At 42.4% G+C, this 23,983-nt stretch overlaps 1 protein-coding gene across 1 annotated transcript in view; it reads right to left on the bottom strand.

Annotated features, from left to right (window-relative positions):
- Positions 1–633: 633 nt before the first annotated feature.
- Positions 634–23,983, bottom strand: part of GNG4 (G protein subunit gamma 4) — a 43,944-nt gene continuing 20,594 nt past the window's right edge. The window contains exon 4 of the mRNA XM_057736922.1: positions 634–762. Within this exon, the coding sequence (XP_057592905.1) occupies positions 634–762 (129 nt within the window). The remainder of the gene's footprint in view (positions 763–23,983) is intronic.

Genomic DNA, 23,983 nt, shown 5'->3' on the forward strand with positions numbered 1-23,983 from the left:
GATCCCCTCCAAAGGAATCACTGACAATCGGTGGGAAACAGGGACCTGGGCCCTCCATCGGGGGCTGGGCCACAAGGCCCCAGGATGACCCACGTTTAGAAAACCACCCGATGATGTGGGTTATTTCTTTTTTAATAGGATGAAGGAAAAGCAGGAAACAGAGAATTTCCAGAACTGCTTTCTCCAGGGAGATGGAAGCTTTACCCATATAGTTCAGTTGGTCAAAATGCTCTCATTTGACACTGCATGACTGTGAGTGGGCGACTGCTGAGTACATGCTCTCTTCTCAATATATGATCCACGGAAACGTATAAACGTGACCGATTTAAACTTGGGAATTGATGTTTAAAAAATTTAAGCCCTTAAACCCGTACTTATTTTTACTTGGCACATGTGTTATTTGGCTACAAAAATGTCTATTTCCTTTTCGAATCATGAAAATAACATGAAAATGAAAAGAAAAAGTGAAATCGAATGCAGTGAAGAAATTCAATGAAAAGAGTGGAGGCAGGCCTGGGCAACCCTGGCTGGGCAGTGGTGGGTGTGAGTGGAGCTCCCCAAAGCTATGAGCATGCAAGTTCTCCACTAAGGACTCTACAGACAGAAAAGGAGACATTTTCATAACAAACGAACTCAGAGGATGGTACAAAAGAACTTCTTCTCTCGGAAGGGGTTTTCTGACGCAGGCACTGGGATGATGAGAGGGTCTTCCCGCACGTGAGCTTCACAGTAGGCCAGGAGGTCCGCCGCTGCCTGGGAGACCTGGGTGGGGGGGACACAGCACAGTGCAGGGTTAGAGGCCAGTTCACAGGGGAGCCGAGGCAGAGGTGCCCGTCTGGAGAGTGGACGAGCTCGAGCACAGGCTGTGTAGTGTGCACTGCCAATAACAAGGCCATTCCGAGGCCTGGAGAAAGGGCTTGTGCAAACCCAGAGGAGCCAGGTTTTGAAACCTGCCTCTGAGGAAATGTAACAGAGAACAAACCTGACTCCATATTGAATCTATTCCTTTAGCTCTAACCCTTGTGCCCTGTTGCCTGTCATGCAGGCTCTGCCCTTTTGTAAAAGAATGTTGCCTACAGCCTGAACTATACAGGAGAGCCTATTTTCAAAGCTCTGACCTTTAAAGGTAAAACACTTTTCCATTCACATAGAAATAAAAAGTTACAGAACAGAGAATAACATTTGCCTTGTTGGAGGGTTATAGGAACACCGTGACCTGACCTATGGGAACAGCTGCAAGAACAAAGGATTCCTACACCAGGAAGTATGCAACAACCAGCCACACCCCCTCCCCCTTTAGTTTAAGAGAAGCCCGAATTCTCCATCCGGGAAGATGGTTCTTTGGGACAGGAGTCCGCCGCCTTCTCGGTCTGCTGGCTTTCTGTATAAAGTTGCCATTCCTTGCCCCAAGAACTCTTCTCTTGATTTAGGGGCCTGTTGTGCATCGAGCAAGCAGTACAAGCTTGGACTCTGTAACACAAAGAGCTATCGCCCAGTGGCAGAGTCCACCAACACCGAGAGAGGCAATGAGGAGCCAGCAGGAAGGTCCAGACGTCCTCGTCTTACTCTCAACTCGGTGATGCGTGGAGGCTCCAGGCCAGTAGCCTCACAGCTACTCTGCAAAACCATTTCTAGGTGGGTAAAGCCGAGTGCTGGCCCTGGCCCAGCCAGGGTGATCATACTTATTATTATCACTGCCGTTGTTTTATTGCAGTCCACTCTCATGACCAACACAGCCACTTTATCCTCCTCAGTAGAACACAGATCAGCATATACCCTGAGAACACCATCATCCAAAAGACATATGCACCCCAGTGTTCACTGCAGCACTATGTACAATAGCCAGGACATGGAAGCAACCTAGATGCCCATCAACAGGTGAATGGATAAAGAAGATGTGGCACAAATATACAATGCAATATTACTCAGCCATAAAAAGGAATGAAATGGAGTTACTTGTAATGAGGTGGATGGACCTAGAGTCTGTCATACAGAGCAAAGTAAGCCAGAAAGAGAAAAACAAATACCGTATGCTAACTCATATTTATGGAATCTAAAAAAAACGGTACTGATGAACCCACTGATAGGGCAAGAATAAAGACGTAGATGCAGAGAACGGACTTGAGGACATGGGGGCGGGGATGGGGGTGGGGGCTGAAGGGGAAGCCAGGATGAAGTGAGAGAGTAGCACTGACATATACACACTACCAACTGTAAAACAGAGAGCTAGTGGGGAGCTGCTGCATACCACAGGGAGATCCACTCGAGGATGGGTGATGACTTAGAGGACTGGGATACGGAGGCCGAGAGGAGTTGCGGGAGGGAGGGGATATGGGGATATGTGCATAAATACAGCTGATTCACTTTGTTGTACAGCAAAAACTGGCATAACACTGTAAAGCAATTATATTCCAATAAAGAGCTTAAAAAAAAAATAGAACACAGACCATAAGCACGTTATACAGAACACACCTACAAGCACATGCTGAACTCAGAACTGCCACTCTCCTGAGGAGACAGTTGCTCCCGGCCAGAACCCCTTTTCCACGTTCCTTCCAGGAGTATCTGAAGCCTGCTGACACTTGGCAACTGTGGATCGAACTATCCTCCAGCTCAACCCCAGGAGTTCCAGGGGAGGAGCTGCTGGGAGAAGGCCAGGCGCCGAGAAGCATTCGCGAAGGGGAAGAGGAAGTGACCAGCTCATTTTACCCGTGGCCGGTGTCACATGTGTGGCAAAGGTGTGGCCTGTGAATTAACATCCTGCCAGTTAGCTTGTTCTGCCTATAAGTGCTTATTAGAGGCTACAGGCTGGGGTAAGTATACAGCAGTCAAAGGAAATCCTTCTCGTACATTCAACGTCTAAGTCTTCTCCAGAATGATAAACACATACCACAAGTGACTGGAAAAATGTCTGAAAGCCCCCAGTACATACAAGCCACACACCTTCCATCCAGGTTTTAAAAACTGGCCCATCTTCCAAAATTTTACAGAAATTCTTCTTCTGATTTCCGGCCCAGACCTACCTATTTTAGCAGCGGCTCAAATCCTACAAATAATTCCAGTAGAGATACGTAATGAATTTTTCCTTCTAATGAAACAACCAAAAGTTGAGCCAATGAGTCATCCTAAATCCTGACCAAGTCTACATTTGTTGGGAGTGTGGAACGGAACAGTGGGCTTCCCTGTCCATCTCTGCCCCCAAGATGGCTGTGTGACCTTGGGTAAGCAACTCAAACTCTCTGAGCTTTAGTTTCTTCATTGGTAAAATTGGGAGAGTTAGAAATCTCCCAGATCCCATTTACTCTAAACAGTCTGTAATTGTAGCTCTAACAGCACCATGGCAGTATTTTAGATCTTAAATAAATGGATGTTGGGTTGAATGAGAGTGAAGTTTGCAGTGATTTACAGGACACCCATACAGGAATCTCCCAGGTGAGGCCACAAATATAGGCCTGCAGGGGACCTGTGAAGCCATCACAAGGGACTAGAGCACAGGAGCAGGGAAGCTGACCCTGAGGCCCACAAAACTGTGATGGACACCGAAGAGAACCAGAATCACACGGTGAGCACGTGGGTGTGGAGCCTGGGAGACTGAGCCCAGCACGCAGCTCACTTGCCGTCACCTTCTGAACCAAAGCTAAGTGCTCTCCCCTGACTGCCTTAGTCACAACTCCCCCCCACTCCAGGCTTCTCCCCAGGCCCAGAGAGGCATGCGGCCTCCTCCGTGGCCACCTTCTTAGGGTGACCATGGAATTCATCCAGCGGTTCCTCTGGCAACCACTGCGAACTGGTCTTCACTGCTGCCCAGACCAGCACACACAAGAGGGCGGCAGGTGTTGGGACAACCACCTTCCTCCCCTAAGAGCCATCTGTCCTCTTATCTCTGACTTCAGTGAGCTCTTGCAGATGGTTCATTTAAGAATGTCTTACTGGGCTTCTCTGGTGGTGCAGTGGTTAAGAATCCGCCTGCCAATGCAGGGGACACAGGTTCGAGCCCTGGTCTGGGAAGATCCCACATGCCGTGGAGCAACTAAGACCGTGTGCCACAACTACTAAGCCCACGTGCCAAAACTACTGAAGCCCGTGCACCTAGAACTGGTGTTCCGCAGCAAGAGAAGCCCACACGCCATGAAAGAAGAGTAGCCCCCACTTGCCACAATTAGAGAAAGCAACAAAGACCTAACACAGCCAAAAATAAAATAAATAAAATAAATAAATTTAAAGAAAAAAGAATATCTTACTATCCCGTTTCCTAGTTTTCATTTTTCCCATCTATTTCATTTTTGGGGACATGCTTCCATGTGTTCCGAATTCTCTATAAACCTTATAATCTCATCTGGGAAGTATTTACTGAGTGTCTATCTTTTAGCCAATTGAGGGCATAGGGGAAAAAATAAGGCAGGATTTTTGCCCTCTAGAGAGCTAACTGAGAAGACTCAAAAATTATAAAATTATTATAATAATCAGCATGTGCTAAAACATCACAGGAGAACAGCTGCACACCACTGAGGGGCACGGACAAGAGCAGGGAGACAGGGGTGTCTGAGTACCCCATCCAGTGCCACACGGGGGCAGTTACCTTGGTCAACCTGCCTCCTTTATCCAGAGGCTGCTTCTAGCCACCTCAACCCAGAAACACGATTTTCTGGCACGCCAAGAGGGGCTCGTCTCTTGTGGCAGACCCATATTAAACAAGTTCAAGAGACAGCTGTATGAAACCGTTAGTAAAAATAATAGCTAACATTTACTGAGTGCTTCTTACATGCCAGGCACTGTACTAAATGCAACATCACCTGTATAATTTCACTTAATTCTTCTAAGTACTATTCTTAAAGCCAGTTTACAGATGAGGAAACCGAGGCATGAAAGTTAAGAAATCTGCCCAAGGTCACATACAACTAGTAGGAGAGAGGACCGGAATTAGAAGCTAAGCAGTCTGGCCACAGGAGCTAAACGCTACAGCAGCTGCCTGATTAATTAAACGTTCATGAAAACTGTTACTGTAAGGTGTCTTGGAAAGTTCTTCTCTGCCGGGCCAGCATACTCTCCCTGTAGACCAGCTACCTGGGAACTCACGTGACTGGAAGGAGAAGAGTCTTGCAACTAAAGTTTCTTAGGTCATTTGTTTAATCCAGAGACAGTCTTGACAAGGAAACCGTAACAGATGAGTGTCCTCAGTTGGGGCTGGCTTCCTCTCCTCGTGCCACGGGGACGCTGCCAATGTCGCCCTGAGACTTGGACTTCCTCTAGGCTGTGACCCACATACTGTTAGAATATTAAACAAGGATGCTATTACACTGAGTTGGCTCTAATTTCCTTAGTAGCCTTTGTAAACTAACCAAACCCCAAGCCAGAGAATTTGAGAAAATGAAACTTAAGAACAACCAATCACAAACACCCGGCTAGGCTTTCTCACCCAAAGCACCTGCTTAAGCTAAATCAATCAAATATCTGCTTTGCTTCAGCATCTTCTCTATAAACACCTTGACCTATGCCTGTCGGTGGACCGCTGCTAACTACCTTTGGTTTGGCGTTGCCGGATTCAACTCCACGTATGCCTAAATAAACTCTTCAAAACTGTGAATGCACCTCAGCTTACCTGTTAACAACACGATGCAGCTGGCCCGAGGTCGTCTTGCTAAATTATCACTACAGCTTCCTTCCCCTTGATCAGTTTACTTGTTCAGCAGCTTCTGGACATCCATCCACCCCGGGTGGATTCGACGAGTGTAATTTCCCAAGAGCAACCGCAAGGGCGGCGCTGCATCGTCAACCATCAGGCCAGGAATGGGAGGAGGGGGTTCAAAAACTGGGGCTTTTGGGGGTCGCCCCGCGGAGGCGAGATGGGGCTGGGTCTCCTCCCGGTCTCATATCTGTGTATTTGCTCCCCTCCCAGCCCCGTGTCCACAGCACCCGGAAAACCATGCTGTTAACGTCTGGCCTCGCTAGCTCCAAGCAGGTCTAATTTAGGGATTTTTCTATCACCTCGAAAGGTGATACTGCACTTGAGGCCACGATTTTTCTTTCAAGAAAACAAACTGTTCTTAGATTGCCTCCTTTTGTTGTGGTGGTTGTTTTAGGATCACAGATGTGTTTGCTTAGTTATAACTGCAAGCCGCTGGATTGCAGTTCCATCTGTGCACCTGTACGACAGGCATGAAATCGGAATTAAGTTAGTATTAGCGCCAAGAAATGAGCGCCCAGTTTGAGACCAAATGTGTGAGTCTGGGTTGGCTCCACACAATATTAGCTTCCTAGATGCACTCAGATTATTGAGAACACTGTACAGTGTAGTATACGAGCATGTAAGTCATCTTGCAACAAAAGGGAGTTTTCCACCTGTGCCATCAGCTTTATTTTATGCAGTGTCCGAGGTCCCTTTATTCCTGTATAACCCAAGTGTCTTGGAAAACTCCTGAATGTTGTTGTAATGGGACCTGAAAAGATATGCACATGTAATGAACATCTTAATGAGCCTTCCACATGAAAGCTGACATCCTAACACACAGTTTAGTATGTAGGCATTAATTAACCTAAATCTGCTCCTTAGATTGAAAGGGAGGGTTTCCTTAATCGGACCTAGATTGATTTTCACGGTTGAAAGTTTTCTTCATGCATATAAAATATGGCTTGCAGGCTTTGCCACATTCCAGAAGCATCTGCCATCCTTGACACATAAAATAGGCAGTTCTCTTTCAAAGGGAAAATTTTATTCTGGTTGGAAAAGTAAAATTCCCCTACTGCTTATACTTTCTTGTCAAGCCTGAAGTCAGCTTTGCCTAAAGTCCTCTGTTATGAAATGCTCAGAGCATTTTTGCCTCCTCTCCTTAGTACTGAACTCTGTTAAGAGTTACAAGATAACAGATGTGAAAAAGCCTGGAAATAACTGTGGAATTTTACCATTATGTTTCAGAGTAAAAGGGGTGATTAAAACAGACCAAGTTCGCACATAATCCTGTTAGTTGCACTATAATTACAAGCTTCAACCATGGGGAGAAAATGTAGCAATTACTAAGTCACATTCCAGGACAAGACAGATGACATAATTACTATTCTGGCTGTTGACACCCACTGCATTTATCCTCTGCATCTAAAGTAGAGCCACTCACACCTATTTCTCAGCAATCCTGGTCCATTTAACAACACTACTTGGAATCAATTACAAGCATCCTTGAGAGCTCTGCCTATTCCTCCCTCCACCCCAAGAAAACAAAGCAGGATTATAGTGAGGAGCACAGCCAGGTTGCAGCCCCCACTGTGCAATGATATCTTTCACAAGGTCAAAGTTGCCACGCGCTCCAACAGGAGAAATATATGGCGTTTATGCCTCACCCCTAAATTCTGAGCTAACACTATGGGGTGAATGCCTGTGAATTTCTTCTTTCCTCTCATGTTGGGTAGTATTTGAGATCAACACACCAGTTGTTAAAGGCATTCTCAAGATCCTTCCAAATGATTATGCTATGGGCTGAATCCCCCCCACCAAGCCCCAAATTCATAGGTTGAAGCCTAAACCTTCAATGTGATGGTATTTGGTGGTGGGGTCTTTGGTAGGTAATTAGGTCATGGTTGAACCTTCATGAATGGGATCGAGACAGACTGGGACCTGGGACCCTTTGCTGCCATGTCTGCACCTGGAGAAATACGTCTCCTGGAGCAACTAAATACAAAGAAACTATAAGGGACTAAAAGTGAACAGTGTGCAGTTGGGGCGAGTTATGGACAACAAGATACAAAAAAACAAAAACCCAACTGCCGCTTCTGAAGAGCTGGGAGCAAAAGCAGGGTACTGCCAATGCCCCCTGCACACACCACCACCAAAGGGGTGGGGAAAACACCTAAGTCACTCCCCCTACCCTCACCCCATATAAGGAACCAGCTCACCCCTCCTTGGGGAGCAAGCCAGGAAGACCTGACACTTGTTCTCACCGGCTCCTCCCCTGCTGCAGCAGGGGCCCCAATAAAGCCTTGCCTGAACTCCTTGTCTGGCCTCTGATCATTTTCTATTGATTAAGGAGGGCAAGAACCCTGGTCGGTAACAGGATTAGTGCCCTTATGAGAGATATGAGAGATAATCTCTCTCTCTCTCTCTCTTCCATGTGAGGTCATAGCAAGAAGGTAGCCATCTGTAAGCTAGGAAGAGGACCCGCACCAGAACCTGACCATCCTGGCACCCGATCTCAGACTTCCCAGCCTACAGAGCTGTGAAAGATGAATTTCTGCTCTTTAAGCTGCCTAGCCTATGGTATTCTGTTATAGCAGACATTTGCCTTCCAGCGGTTCCCAGCAACTATTTTGTATTGACCCAGATCAATATAGGTAATTCTCAGTCACTGAGTCCCAGGTCACAAATAGCATCTAGTTGGGAGGAAACCAGAGTGGGTGGGAGATATGTGTGAATAAATAAATAACACAACAGAGAGCTCCTCTCTGACTTCTAACGTCAAATGTCCAGAACAATGGATTAGCTGCTGTTTACTATTGCCAGCATAAAGGGTTTTTTTCACATCAAATGTTGATTGCACATTATTTGCAGCAACATAGATGGATCTGGAGATGATCTTACTAAGTCAGACAAAGACAAATATCATATGATATCACTCATATGCAGAATCTGAAAAAAAAAAGATATAAATGAACTTATTTACAAAACAGAAACAAACTCACAGACTTAGAGAATGAACTTATGGTTACTGGGGGGAAGGTTGGGGGTAGGGATAAAATGGGAGTTTGGGATTGACATGTACACACTGCTATATTTAAAACAGATAACCAACAAGCGCCTACTGTTAAAAAAAAAAAGCTGACTGTATATTAAGAGGTAATTCTAAGGTGCTTGAAAGGGAGTTTTAATATTTCCAAGTTAAGCTAAGTAAGAGCTGCTTATTACATGGCCTTCACCACCAGGACTGCAAAACTCTCAGCTTGTTTACAATGATTCACCCAGGTGTCCCCTGGACCTTGACTTAACCAAATTGTTTCAACAGGTTGGTATGTGTCCTATATGACTCTGACCACCTCTCAGCTTTGATATATCACAATTTCCCACAACGAAAGCCGTGATTTAGTCATTCCACAAGTTCACCAACAGACTAATTAATTTGGTGATGGAAACTAGTGAGTCAGTCAAGAGGTTTCTGGGACTGACATGGGGTGAAAGATGAACATAACAACTGGGTTCTAGCTCTAGGGATTCTAGAAAGCCAGCAGCATCTCTTAGAGAGGAAGCATGGGGTTGTGGGTCAGAAAGCAGCGTCGCTGACGGAGCTGCACTCGGCACTGCCAAGCTGTGTCATCTGGGCACTCAGTTTCCACTCCTGTAAATGGGAAAAGAAATACCTGGTGGTTTGTGGCTAAATGATATAATAGATGCTATTATACATACAGTGTATTATTTCATCACTCACTTGGCTACCTTCTGGTAGGGTGGGAAGGGTGTTTGAGCCACAGACGAAGTCGTTTCTCAGAAATGATCGGGGCAATTTGATGCCTGCGGTGCCCCACCTAAAACGTCCCCTTGAAATGGGATGCATTTTTCACATGCTTCTTCTACTACTCACGTTCTACTCTTTGATTTCATTCAAAGATTTCTTTCCTTTTGTCTGATACCTGTTAGAAGGGCTCACTCATATCCCCCTTTCTTGATTTCTAAACTTGAGTGTAGAAAGTCATCACCTCAATCAATTTATTTCTAAATGTCTGGGCAAGGGCTATAAACGTTTCTGGCAGAGGATGGGAACATGAAGAAAAGGTTACACCAAAGTTGCTGAACTAGCAGAAGCTGGAGTGAGAAAGGGATGCTACGGAGTTCAGACGAGACATATCGAAAAGGCAAAATCTGTAAGCACTGCCTCTAGACTTCTGGCGTGTCATATCACGTAATTTATATTTATTTCCTTTTACAAATGCCATTCTTTTCACCTTAATGTCATGTATCGTCTTAATTACATCCCTTTCCCGGACTTCGCCCGTCCATGACCCTTTCAATAGTCCGTCAATAACCAATCAGAACATGACGGTCTCCCCAGCTCTGCTCTTTTTCCTTGTTCACAGGGAACAACATGACATTCGAGCCTCACTCTTCTTTTGTGTGAAAAACGTTGGTTTCAGAGTTTTCTGCTTTGGCTTCAGAAACGTAATGGGGCACGTTTTACCTTTTGGAAAAATAAAACCATAAAAAAATTCAAGTATCGGAACAGCAAAATTGAATATAAGGGATTGTGCTTTGTGTTGGCTAGAATGTTCTGATATAAACATTCTCATGTTTTTATATTTCTTTTTGGAAATTTGAGAATATTTGTCAGGGAATATGAAAATATTCATACCAAATATTTCTCGAGGACTTAATATTCAGGAAATAGTTATAGATTACCAAAAGTATTTCTATCCAATCATGTTATATATGGCATTATTAAGATAAGAATTGAACGCTATCTTAATGTCTAATAGGTGACTGATAATAGATAATCGTATAATGAACTACTCTGAAATCATTAAATGTCATATGATAGCATATAATTAAGAATAATTAAAAGCTCATGTTTTAAATTAAAAAAAAACACACATTTTGTTCTTTCCAAAGAATTCACAGACTGACAGCACGGCCACAACTCTTAGGAAGCACTAGAAAAAAATAAGGATAATATGTGTTAAAGACAAATCTGTTAGAAGAATCACGAGGAAAAAGCCCTGGTTCAAATACGAATGTGAAGCAAGAGTCACAACGTAGGTGCCCAAAGGGCTGTGTCAGCAAACTTCCGGACACTTACCATTTGGCTCCCCCAAACAGCTCTGGGTTGTCCGGGCTGTTGGAGGAAATCATTAGTATAAAGACAATCCCAACTGAATTTACACTTAAATCTGGAATATTGTTTATGATGTTTTAATTTATGTTTATTTATTATGTTATGCCATGTGTTTACATAAAAATATGGTCATATTTTGCATTTGGCTGTTAATACCCAAGAGGTAGGAAGACATAGGTTCTATAAATAATGTACATGCAAATCATTAAATTTGTTTAACTTCATTGACAGTAGTGAAAAACCATTCCTGGGTTTGAAATACAAGAGGCTCAGGCTGATGGTGCAGTGGTGAGATCCTGGGAGGAAAAGGAGTCCCTTTCTCTGTTTCCTGCACTGTGTGGTCACTTCACGTGGCACCCCCCTCCCCCTTCGGAGGAGGGAGTGAGTAACTGAGTCCTTGGGGTGGCAACACTTCTGTGGGGGAGGGATTCCCAGGAAGAATTTTATTTTTTGCAATAGCTTTATTGTCTTTACTACAATAACAATCCTAATTTGTTTGTAAAATTACCCCAAAAGTACAAAGATGGAAGTAAAAATCAACGGAAACCCTGCCATGTGGAGGGAACATTTTGGTGAACAGACATCTTACTCTTCATCTTTGTACATACAATCTCACATGCTGTTCGGCAATATGCTTTTTTTCACTCAGTACACACAGATGTACATCATTTAATGACAATATAGTATAACACTGTCTATATATAACTTATGTGAAATAAAATTCATATTTTATGGCAAGACAAGAAAAGCTTAAACATAAAAATTTTCTCTGCCATTTGGCTGTCTCTCTCCCGCACCCTGTGCTCTCTCGGTACATTACACATTGCACAAACCTTCCCCACTGGCAGAAATACCTGCTCAACCATAAAATGCAACATTCTCCCAGCACCAGCAAGACAACTCCTTAAAAGATTACATTTCTTCTTGATCTTGTAAGGGGCCACAGGACCCACCACTTTGTACCTGCAGATACGTCAATAATACGTCATTTGACATACAGCCTTCTGTTTCAAAAAACTTATACAACTATGCTTTGACTTCTGAAAGATGGAACAGTTCTCAGAGCTTTCTGAGATGCTCTTCCTGAGTTATAATCCTCAATTTGGCTCCAATAAAAATTTCCATTTCTTTCTTAGATCGACTGATTAATTTTTCATCGACACTATTTAAACAATCCCTACTGATGCACAAAAGTATACTTTTTTGACATTATAATAGTGCTCTGATGAAATTCCTACTGTCCTTCATTACTTGTGAAACTGTCTCCTTTGGGTAAATTCCTAGAAGTGAGAATGCTGGGTCAGAGTGTACACAATAAATATTTTGATTCCAAACTACCCTTTGGGAAGATTCTGTCAGTTTCCACTCCAACTATCAAAACAACTGCTCACTTCCTTTAACAGCAGCTGATGGATGACACTGGGTTTCAGCAAAAAATAAAAAATTTGTTTTTCTCCAAGTGGATCTCAGGGTTTTTTGGAGGCACAATTCTTAAATTATTTTTGAAGGTAACTGTCTCCTCATATATTTGACCTTTACATCTCTCCTTTTTAAATTGCCTATTCATGTTCTTTGTGCATGTTTTTAAAGAAAAGGGGGCTCTTTTTTATCTTACTGATTTTTCAGAGGAATGAAAGAAATCAACCTTTTGTTATTCAGGTAGCAAATGTTTTTCTTAATTTGTTGATTGGGAGATTTTTACCATATAGAATTTTTTTTTTTAATGCAGTCAAAACTTTTACCTAATGAATTGTGGATTCGGTACTATGCTTGGTCTTCCCAAACACATATTATAAAAATACTTGCTCCTATTTTACTAGTACTTTTACGGTTTTATTTAAATCTTTGATTGAAGTTAGGGACTAAAATGTGTTTCCCAAACTCACATGTTGAAGCCATAACCCCTGTAAAAAATTAATAAAGGGAAGCCTCATTAAAATGCAGTGAGGGGGCCAGCAGGGGGAGCTCTCATGCAGTACCACTCAAGTCAATTACAGGAAGCATTGTCAACTGCAAACCCCAACAGAAGAATCATCAACAGGAAAGAATCATCAAGTACAAGCCCCAACAGGAAAAGAGGTACATGGCATCTCCTATAAGAAATCGACTACCCCAGCAACTCCGCCAGTGAGAAACTATCATCACCCCGAACTCTCACTCTTCTCTAATGGACTGTCATTCAAAACAGCCCCTTCCTCCTTTTTCTCTATGAAATAACATTCCTCTCCTTTGTTTGTTGGACTTGCCTATAGTTTTTGCTGTAGCATGCTTGTCCTGAATTGCAAGTCTCTGCTATTCCCAAATAAACCCATCTTTGCTGGTAAAATAGCTGACTTTTATTTTTAAGGTCAACACCCCCAGTCTAACTGTATTTGGAGATAGTGCCTTCATGCAGGTAGTCAGCCCTCTGTATTCACGGGCTCTGTAACAGCATCTTCAACCAACCACAGTTCAAAAATGTTAAAAAAAAATCAAGAAAGTTCCAAAAAGCAAAACTTAAAATAAAAAAAACTTGAATTTGCTGTGCACCAGCAACTACTTACATAGCATTTATGTTGTATTTACAACTATTTACATAGCATTTACATTGTCTTAGGTATTATAAGTAATCTAGAGGTGATTTAAAGCATTTGGGAGGATATGCGTAGGTTATATGCAAATACTACACCATTTTATATAAGGGACTTGAGCGTCCTTGAATTCTGGTATCTGAGGAGCGTCCTGGAACCAACCCCCTAAGGATACCAAAGATTGACTGTAAATTCAGGCTAGATGAGGTCATAAGGGGAGGACCCTAATCCAATAGGTTTGGGTGTATTTATAAGAAGAGGAAGAGAATCTAGAAGGCTCTCTCTTCACATGAGCACAGAGGAAAGGCCATATGAGGGCACAGTGAGAAGGCAGCTGTCTGCAACCGAAGGAGAGAGGCCTCACCAGACAACCGTGCAGGCACCTGAATCTTGGACTTGCAGCCTCCACAACTGTGAGAAAATAAATTTCTATCATTTAGGCCACACAGTCTGTGGTGCTGGCCCTAGCAGACAAATTCCATCCATCTGATGTCTATCTGGATAAAATCAGTGGTGTATGCAGCTTTATTTACCAAAGTGCTAGCAACTTCCAGCAACATTTATTAATAATCCGTTCTCTACTGATTTGAGATGCCATCTGGATTGTATTTCAAATTCCCATTACATTTGGGTCTATTTAGGGACCTCCTATTCTTTTCTGATGATTAGTCTATTCCTAAAGGAGTATCATAAATCTTTAAGTACTACGATTTTATAATAAACTTTAACACCTAGTAGGAATATTCTACATATCTTCCTCTTCAAATATATATCTCTTTTTTTAAAAAGCATAAACTTCCTGGATACCCTCACATTTATTTATCTAATTGAAATTTACAATAATTTGAAGTTTGCTTTCTTCATAAACAGTGATAGAATTCCTTCCTTTTTCAAGCTAACAATACTCTGCTGTGTGGATATACAGACATATCTTGTTCATCGTGCTTCACTTCACTGCACTTCGTAGATGCTGCATTTTTTATAAATCAAAGGTTTGTGACAACCATGGGTTGTCAGACAATGGTTAGCAATAAAACATTTTAAAATTAAGGTATGTAACATTGTTTTTTTTTAAGACAATGATATTCCTCCACACTCAACAGACTACAGTGTAGTATAACCATAGCTTTTATATGCACTGGAAACCAAAAAATTTGTGTGACTCACTTTGTTGTGATATTGACTTTACTGCAGTAGCTTGAATCAAACTGCGCAGAATCTCCAAGGTACGCCTGTACAGGGTTTGTTTATCCATTAATCTGCTGATGGACACTTAGGTTGCTTCTGCCTTTTAGCGTTTCTGGATAGCGCTGCTAGGAACTGGGTGTACAAAACATCTCTCAAAGAGCCTGATTTCAGTTCTTGGGGATGTATACTCAGAAGTGGAATGGATATATCCTATTAGTAATTAGAACAAAATTTTCAGAGAAACTGCCATACTGTTTTTCACAGTGGCTGCACCATTCACGTTCCCAGCAATAGTGCACAATTGTTCCAGTTGCTCCACAACCTCATCAACACTTGTTATTTTCTGTTTTGGTGACAGCTATCCTGATGGGTAAGAGATGATGAAAAAACATTTTTTTACCCCAAATGCTGATGTTTTAGTCCCATGTCCCCTGTGGTAGAGCTTGTTGCTACTGTCAGAACCCGCACAATGCAAGCGGGACCCCAAAGACAGAGCTGGATGGACCTCACCAAGGTCCATCCTCACCAAAGGCTTACATGGAGGAGACTCTGAAGCTGGTGGAAAAAGGGCTTCAGTTACTTGAAGAAACAAATCAAGAATGACCAGATGTTTGGGCATCCAGTAGCAGTGACCAGTGCAGTCAAAAGGGATACTGAGGGTGAGAGGACCTTAGTCGTTGCCTCATCAATGAACATGGGGCTTTTGATGTCCTGAAGAGCTCTTCACTGGGCTGGGCACAGGCTCTTTGGAGGGCTCACCCTGCAAGTTCAGCTCCTTTAAGAGGCTGGGCTTTCAGCTGAAGGACCCTTGCCCAGAAGATCTGTAGGGCAGATGACACTGAAGTGGTCTGAGCAGCTCAGCACGAAGTTAGAGAGCTCACAAGGCAAGAGTGGACAGCCGCCCCAAAGCAGGGCCTTTGTTTCACAGCCCTGATCAAAAAAGCACGCCTGCAGGTGTTGTGTCGTTTATTTGCGATGTCCGAGTCAGTGTAGGTGCAGGTTTCCTATGGCTTTTTGGCAGGAACAAAGCCTCTGATGCATGGATGCCCTCACCTGACCCTGATTCTCTGCTACTGATTTGGGCTGTTCTCAGCCAGTCCATCCTTCAGTATGACCTGCTATGACCCAAGTGGTGTGTGGGATCCCAAGACAAGAAGACACTCAGCCCCTCTTGGAAGGAACTCCTGACCTAGAGGGAATCTCCCCAGAAACTTTCTTACAGTCCTAATAAACATCACCGTGTGTAAATAAACACAAATTATGCATATCTGTATCCCCTTTAGTGCAATTCAATCGTATACAATGAAATAATTTTGCTAAAGAAAAGAAGCAGGTGGTTGCATTATAGGTAATAAATTGTGACCCTGAGGTTGGAGGTGAGGGGACAGATCTCAGAAATGTACAGGGAGCCAAACTGGTGGGATTTGGAAATATATTAGCTATGCGGGATGAAAGAGAGTTTCTGGTTTCAGAGACCAGGTGGATGGTACCAGTATAATGAAATGAGAGAGAGAATACACAAAAAGAACACGAGGAAATTTAAAAAAAGGTCAGTTTTGGATGTGCCGATTTTAAGGCTTTGGGGGATTGACCAGTAGGCACCTAGATACGTAGAATAAAAGTTCAGGAGGTTGGGCTGGATCCACAAATATATTAAAAAGTCACAGGAGTAGATGAGTTTACCCATGAAGACCCTGAAGGTGTAAAAGAGAAGTGGGCTAGGGATAAAACTGGAGACCACTGTGGTAATATGGAGACAGGGACGAGTGAGCAGAGGTAGCAACAGAAACACTCTGGAGAGTCAGAATCTGCTCAAAAGCGGGACAGCAGAATCACTCACCACATTTCAGATCAAGAGGGCGAATTACAGGTTGATGATAAGAACGGGCTTAAATTAAAAAAATTTTTTTTGGAAAAAATCCTTATCTTGACTTTTTAACTAAATGACAATGGATTTTGATGGGTTAGTTAAATGTAAAAAATGAAATAATAAAAGAATTAGAAAAAACACTGGTGAAAATTTATCTAATTTCGGCATGGGAAGGCTTATGTATAAAACAGAGAAGTACACAAGGGAATATTGACAGTTTTGATAGTAAAACTTTAAAACATTGGTACACCAAAAATAGTCAAAGACTAAATTAAAAGACAAACAACAAACTGGGAAAACTATTGGTAATGTGTAAAATGCGAGAAATTCTTACTAATCAATACAAAAAAGACAAGTACCACAGTAGAAAGTTGGGCCAAGGGTAGGAACGAGGAAATCAATATGATACACCACGTGAATAAAAGGAGCGACAAAAACCACATGGTCATCTCAATAGATACAGGAAAAGCATTTGACGCAATGCAACATCCATTCACGATAAAAAGTCTCACCAAAGTGGGTACAGAGGGAACATACCTCAACATAATAAAAGCCACTTATGACAAACCCACAGCCAACATAATACTCAGCAGTAAAACCTGAGAACCTTCCCACTAAATTCAGGAACAAGACAAGGATGTCCACTCTCACCAGAATGGTCAGAATGGCCATCACCAAAAAGTCCACAAATAATAAATGCTAGAGAGAGCGTGGAGAAAAGGGAACCCTTCTACACTGTTGGTGAAAATGTAAATTGGTGCAGCCACTATGGAAAACAGTACAGGGATTCCTTAAAAAACTAAAAATAGAGTTACCATATGATCTAGCAATTCCACTCCTGGACATATATATCTGGAAAAGATGGATACTCTAATTCATGTACCCCCATGTTCATAGCAGCACTATTTACAATAGCCAAGACATGGAAACAACCCAAGTGCCCATCAATAAACAACTGGCTTAAGAAAAAAAATACATATATGGAATATATATATGGAATATATATGGAATATATTTAGGTAATGGAATATTACTCAGCCATTAAAAAGAATGAAATATTGCCATTTGTAGCAACATGGATGGACTTAGAGAATGTCATACTAAGTGAAGTAAGTCAAATAGAGAAAGACAAATATTATCACTTATATGTGGAATCTAAAAAATAATACAAATGACTCTATATACAAAATAGAAACAGACTCACAGACATAAAAATCAAACTTATGGCTACCAAAGGGGAAAGGGGTGGGAGGGATGAATTAGGAGTATGGGATTAACAGATACACATTACTGTACATAAAATAGATAAGCAACAAGGATTTACTGTGTAGCACAGGGAACTATATTCAATATCTTATGATAACCTACAACGGAAAATAATGGGAAAAAATATATATCTATATAACTGAATCACTTTGCTGTATACCTGAAACTAACACAATACTGTAAGTCAACCCTACTTCAATTAAAAAATAAAAGAAGTAATACTGAAAAAAATGGAAAGAATGGAAATGCTCACAGATAGAAGACCAGTTAAATAACTGCACATCAGATGATGAAGATATTAAAAACCACATATTAGGAGAGTATTTACTGACCTGGGTATATAATCACAATACAGTCTGCAGTGATAAATCAGACTGCAAAAAGTAATACATTGATGAAATAAAATTTATATTTTAAGGCAGGATAAGAGAAATTAAACACAAAATTCTCTCTCTCTTTCTCTCTCTGTCTGGGCCTCCTCCCTCCCTGCCTCCCTAACGTGCAGTGTGCATTTGCGTTACACATTACCCAGAGCGCTCAAAGATGGGTGTGTCTGCTCAACCACAGAGATGAATTTCTTTTCCTTTCTTCTCACACTAGCAATGTAACTTCTCAAAAGCATAGCATTCTGTCCCAGCGCTGTAGGGGGTCATGGGGACTTGCCGCTCCCTTTCACCTGTTTACCTGGACTATGTCCTTGGTGAACTTTATGTAAAACATCAATACGTCATTTTGATGTACGATCCTTTATCTCAAAAATGTGTGTGACCGTGCCTTTGACTTCTAATAGGTGGAACAGTTCTCAGAGCTTTCTGAGAGTCTGTCTCCTGGGTTATAATCCTCCGTTTGGCTCAAATAAGATTCCCTTTTTTCCTTCTTGATTTTTTTTTCATTTCATTTTATTTTTTTAAGAACTTTTATTGAGATATAATTGACATACACTATTAACTTCATTGTTAGTTGAACTTTCGTCAACAAAATGTACATTATAACTACAATTTTATAAGAAGAAAACTAGGTAAACAGCTAGATGGAAAAAGATGCAAATGTGGCGGCTATAGGCTATTTAAATTTTCTTTTTTATACTTTCCTATCTTTTCCAAAATTTTCTGAACTAAATGAGTGGTATTTTTATGAACAGAAAAATTGCATTATTTGCAAAATAAGATTTAACGCCCCCAGATAACGATAACTACTTTCTCACACTCTCACTTTAAGTTCTCCCTTTCTCTTTGAGGAGCCTTAAGTATGCTTTGGGATATGCCTAATTCCCTCTCACATACTTATGGTTTGAAAAAAAGTTCTAAGTGGAGTAGGTAGAGCATATGTGACCTCTATCTTGAACACCTATAAAGTCAGTTTTTGTGTCCTTGTATTTCCTAACCAAAATATTTTTTGGTCATGTATTCGCTTTTCTTTTAAGCACCGAATGAGAAAACCTCCAACACCAAAAGTAAATGGGAATATTCCTTTCTCCAAAGCTATTCCCCTTTTCCAAACTGTCTTCTCCAAATTTTTCATACCTTTCATGGAGAAGGGTTGTGAACAACTGTCATTAATTCCCAAGATAGAATCCCTCTTTTTTTTTTTTTAATGTCAATTTCTTCTTTCAGCACTAGTTTCGCTACTGCTGCCATCTCTTGGCGTGACTTTTAGCACATCTGTCACCTGCCATCCTTCTTTTGCTGCCCTCATTTTTTCAGCAGTCTATAGAAGGGAGGCTGATGTAGAACGGGGTAATCTGCCCATCAATAATCAGCAGATCAAGCTTGGGCTGACAAAATTAATTTCAGCCTAAGAGCAGCCCTCTTTGGGGCTGCGAGCACATCCACAGCTGTTTAGGTTATCTACCCAAGGCAAGCGAGAGGGCGGGGCCTGACGCTGCTTGGCAAGTCTGCTGGCTTCCTGCTCCCTGGCTGAGAGCTACTGGTTTGCTCTAGGCGTCCGTCCATCCCCAGAGCCTACCAGGGTTTGGCCCAGTGTCAGGAGAATCACGGCACCCTGAGGGGTTCCCAGTGGAGAGGCAGCTCCCTGAAGCCCTCCTGGGAGCCTGGGACCTGGCCTGTTCTCAGGGCCTCTGTATCTCCCCCAGGGGACAACGCCTTCTCTGCAGCTGAAGTCTTCTCTTGGGCTGGACAGGCCAGCTCTGGAGACCATTTTCTCCACTTAAGCCTCTTATACTTTGGTTGGCTCGTATCTGCCATAATTTCTTGACAAAGTTTTCCTATTTGGTGATCCATGTCATATATGTGCTTTTCCGATAGAACTTTATCTTGCTTGAGCCTCTAATGGGTGAGAGAGAGAATGAGGCTATAGGTGTTCTTTTCCAACGGACCAAAACAGCTTCCAAAAGAGTCATCTTTTATGTGCTTCTTTATTTTTTAGGATCCTGAGTATTATTTTCTTTCTTTTTTTTAAAGGACTTTTATTGAGATATAATTAACATACATTAAACTGAATATGTTTTAAGTGTACAATTTGATATATTCTTTCTTATTAGTAATGTATATATGGCAATCCCAATCTTCCAGTTCATTCCACCCCAACCCCCCCCCACACCTTGCTTTCCCCCTTGGTGTCCATGTGTTTGTTCTCTACATCTGTGTCTCTATTTCTGCCTTGCAAAATGGTTGATCTGTACCATTTTTCTAGATTCCACATATATGCATTAATATACGATATTTGTTTTTCTCTGACTTCACTCTGTATGACCGTCTCTAGGTCCATCCATGTCTCTACAAATGTCCCAATTTCGTTCCTTTTTATGGCTGAGTAATATTCCATTGTATATATGTATCACATCTTCTTTATCCATTCGTCTGCCGAGGGACATTTAGGTTGTTTTCATGACCTGGCTATTGTAAATAGTGCTGCAATGAACACTGGGGTGCATGTGTTTTTTTGAATGATGGTGTTCTCTGGGTATATGCCCAGTTGAGTATTATTTGCTAAGCTTTCTGCTTTTGGGGAGGCCATACATGTTGAATCTTCCCTGTGCTTATAATGCAAGATGCACATTTAGATTTTTTAAAAATTATTATTATTTTAAAATTTTGATTGGAGTACAGATGATTTACAATGTTGTGTTAGTTTCAGGTACACAGCAAAGTGACTCAGTTATACATATACATATATCCACTCTTTTTTAGATTCTTTCCCCATATAGGTCATTACAGAGTATTAAATAGAGTTCCCTGTGCTATACAGCAGGTCCTTATAAGTTATCTGTTTTATATATGGTAGTGTGTATATGTCAAAGCAGCTGATATAGGTTCTCAGAGAGGAACACCCAGCTTTATTGGGAAATGCCCTGGTGAGCTTTGAGGTGGGATGGAGAAGCGTCATGTGGATGCTGGGGGAGAGGGCTTAGTTGTGCGGAGGCAGACAGTAAACATTAAAGGAATGAAGGTAGTGTAAGCAGCTTTTGGCAGGAAAGAGCTCTCTACAGGGCCACCTTCTATCTTCTCACTAACCTTACACCAGGCGCCCCCATGCTCTACTCATCTCCGGCCCTAGCACATCTTTTAAATCTTTTGACCACATAATACCTTGCCTAATCTGTTGTTTTTTTTTCCCATAGATCAAAGAAGTAGAAATGAGGAATAAGTAATGAAGAGATGACCAGGTCTCGTCCCTAGCCGCCCCTTCAGTACTCTCGCCAACAAACTGTGTGAACAGGACAGCATCTAAAGAACACAAGGAACCTATAAGCCTGCACACAAGCCTGCACGCAGTGGGGGACGGCGAGGACTCTGACCCCTGTCTCAGTGACTCACTGAGATGACTTCCCTGTTCCCCTTTAAAACCTTTCACAGCCGAGCAGAATCTTCGGGGGGCGGTTTTGGGGGGATGCTGAGTCCACTGTCTCCCCAGGTTGTCGGCATTCTGATTAAAGGCAACTTTCCTCTCTGTCAACATTTGTCTCTCTCTCCAGTATTGATTTCTGAGCGGCGAGCAGCTGGACCGGATACGGTAACAGCAGGCAGAGGCAAGAAGGATGCTGAGGGTGTGTGTGGGGAGGGTCTCTGAACCCAGTGGTGTGCAGAGTTTAAGGGCTGGCTGTGGGCTGTATGGTGAAGCCTCTCTTCTACGTCCTGCAAAGTCTGGAACAAAGTCTATGTTGGCACTAGTGCTTTTGTGCAGATGATGTTATAGGGTGATAGGACTTGAAGATCATAGTGGATATTTCTACACTTTTCCTCGACGGACTGCCCAAACCTCTCTGAGTTCACACTAATACTTTTGCTTACCTTTGCAACCCAAACAACTGCTTAATGCAGTCGTTTGTTCCCTTCTCTCACCTTAACAGGCCTCTCCTTTATTCCCTGTGCTGCAAATGCCATCCTTTCCTGCCTCCCTCCCCTACAAGATGCTCTTCCAAGCAGAGTCAACTACGAAGCCTGGACGTGGGCTCTGCAGTTGGTAACACACTGTGCAAGCCATGGGGCTCCTTCCTGGTTTCACGCCTGATACGTGTCCTGCTCGGTCTGTCTGCCGGGTCCCCTTCTGCTGTGCTTCCACCTGGGAGCTGGCTCCGTGGGACTCATTATCCTTCTACGGGTCCTACAGCTGTTTCCCCTTGTTCATCCCACTCTCCAGGCCCCAAAGAAGGCACAGCACACTCGCTTTTTCTATATCCTCACCACGCAGTCAGCCTGTCCTGTTTTCCTGCATCTGGGCCTGGCGTTCCCCTCACTGTTTGCATGTGGTCAGTAAATTCTAGGTACTGCTCCTCCCCTCCTTCCACACAGCTTCCCTCTGTCATTTACCCCCAGGCTCCCGTTTTCCTTCTTCGTCTCCTGCAATGAACTCTCACTCACCCTAGAAAGGCCACTTTTTCTCTCTGGTGATGCTCTTCCTATTTCCTCCCTCCTCAAGGTCCTTATCAAGGTCAGTTTGAAGTATCCTTGATGGATTCTTTCTTTCCACATTCTGTTTTTATTGTCTGGCTAATTGGTATCAATACACACCTTTTTTTTTTTTTTTTTTTGCCAAAGAGTTGCATCCAGTAGATTTCCCCCCAAAGCCCTCCTGTGTCCTGAAGCAAAGGGTGTTTAGTGCTTAAAATCAAGTGTGAGCTTAACACTCACTAGAATGGCTATTATTTTAAAAAAGGAAAATAACAAGTGTTGGTGAGGGTGTGGAGCAACTGGAACTTTTGGGCATTGCTGGGGGTGGGGAGGATGAAAAAAGGTACGGCTACCAAGGAAACCAGTATGGTAGTTCCTCAAAATGTTGACTATAGGATTGTTATCTGATCCAGCAATGCCACTTTCGGGTATATACACAAGAGAATTGAAAGCAGGGACCCAAACGCTTGCACTCCCATGTTCATAGCAGCATTAGTGACAAGAGCCAAAAGGTGGAAACAACCCAAATGTCCATCAACAGACGAATGGGCACATAAAACATGGTATGTACATGTGATGAAATACTATTCATCCTTTCAAAGGAATGAAATTCTGACACACACTACACTGGACAAACCTTGAAGGCATATGCCAAGTGAAATAAGCCATACACAAAATTTGGACAAATATTGTATGATTCCACTTACGTGAATGAGGTACCTCAAATACTCAAGTTCACAGAGACATACAGTAGAGGAGAGGTTGCCAGGGGCTGACGAGGCAGGGATCGGGAGTTAGAGTTTAATGGGTAGAGTTTCTTTCTGGGATAACGAAAAAGTTCTGGAATTGGATGGCTGCACCATACTGTGGATGGACTTAAAGCTATTGAACTGTACATTTAAAAATGGTTAAAATGGAACTTCCTAGGTGGCGCAGTGGGTAAGAATCCGCCTGCCAATGCAGGGGACACGGATTCGATCCTTGCTCCAGGAAGATCCCACATGCCGCGGAGCAATTAAGCCCGTGCGCCACAACTATTGAGCCGGCACTCTAGAGCCCGTGAGCCACAACTATTGAGCCCATGTGCCACAACTACTGAAGCCCATGTGCCTAGAGTCTGTGCTCTGCAACAAGAGAGGCCACCGCAATGAGAAGCCCGCGCACCACAATGAAGAGTAGCTCCCACTCGCCACAACTAGAGAAAGCCTGTGTGCAGCAACAAAAACCCAACAGCCAATAAAATAAATAAATAAATAAATAAATAAATAAATAAATAAATAAATAAAATTAAATAAAATAAAAATAAAAATAAAAAAAGCTTCAAAAAATGGTTAAAATGGTAAATTATAAGCAATGTGTATCCTACCACAATTTAAAAAAAATGTTCAAAGTTGTGTGCGCAAAAACAGAACCAAGAAGATCACATGTGACTGT

The sequence above is a fragment of the Hippopotamus amphibius genome, chromosome 5, assembly GCF_030028045.1.
Source record: "Hippopotamus amphibius kiboko isolate mHipAmp2 chromosome 5, mHipAmp2.hap2, whole genome shotgun sequence".
NCBI classification, from domain to species: Eukaryota; Metazoa; Chordata; class Mammalia; order Artiodactyla; family Hippopotamidae; genus Hippopotamus; species Hippopotamus amphibius.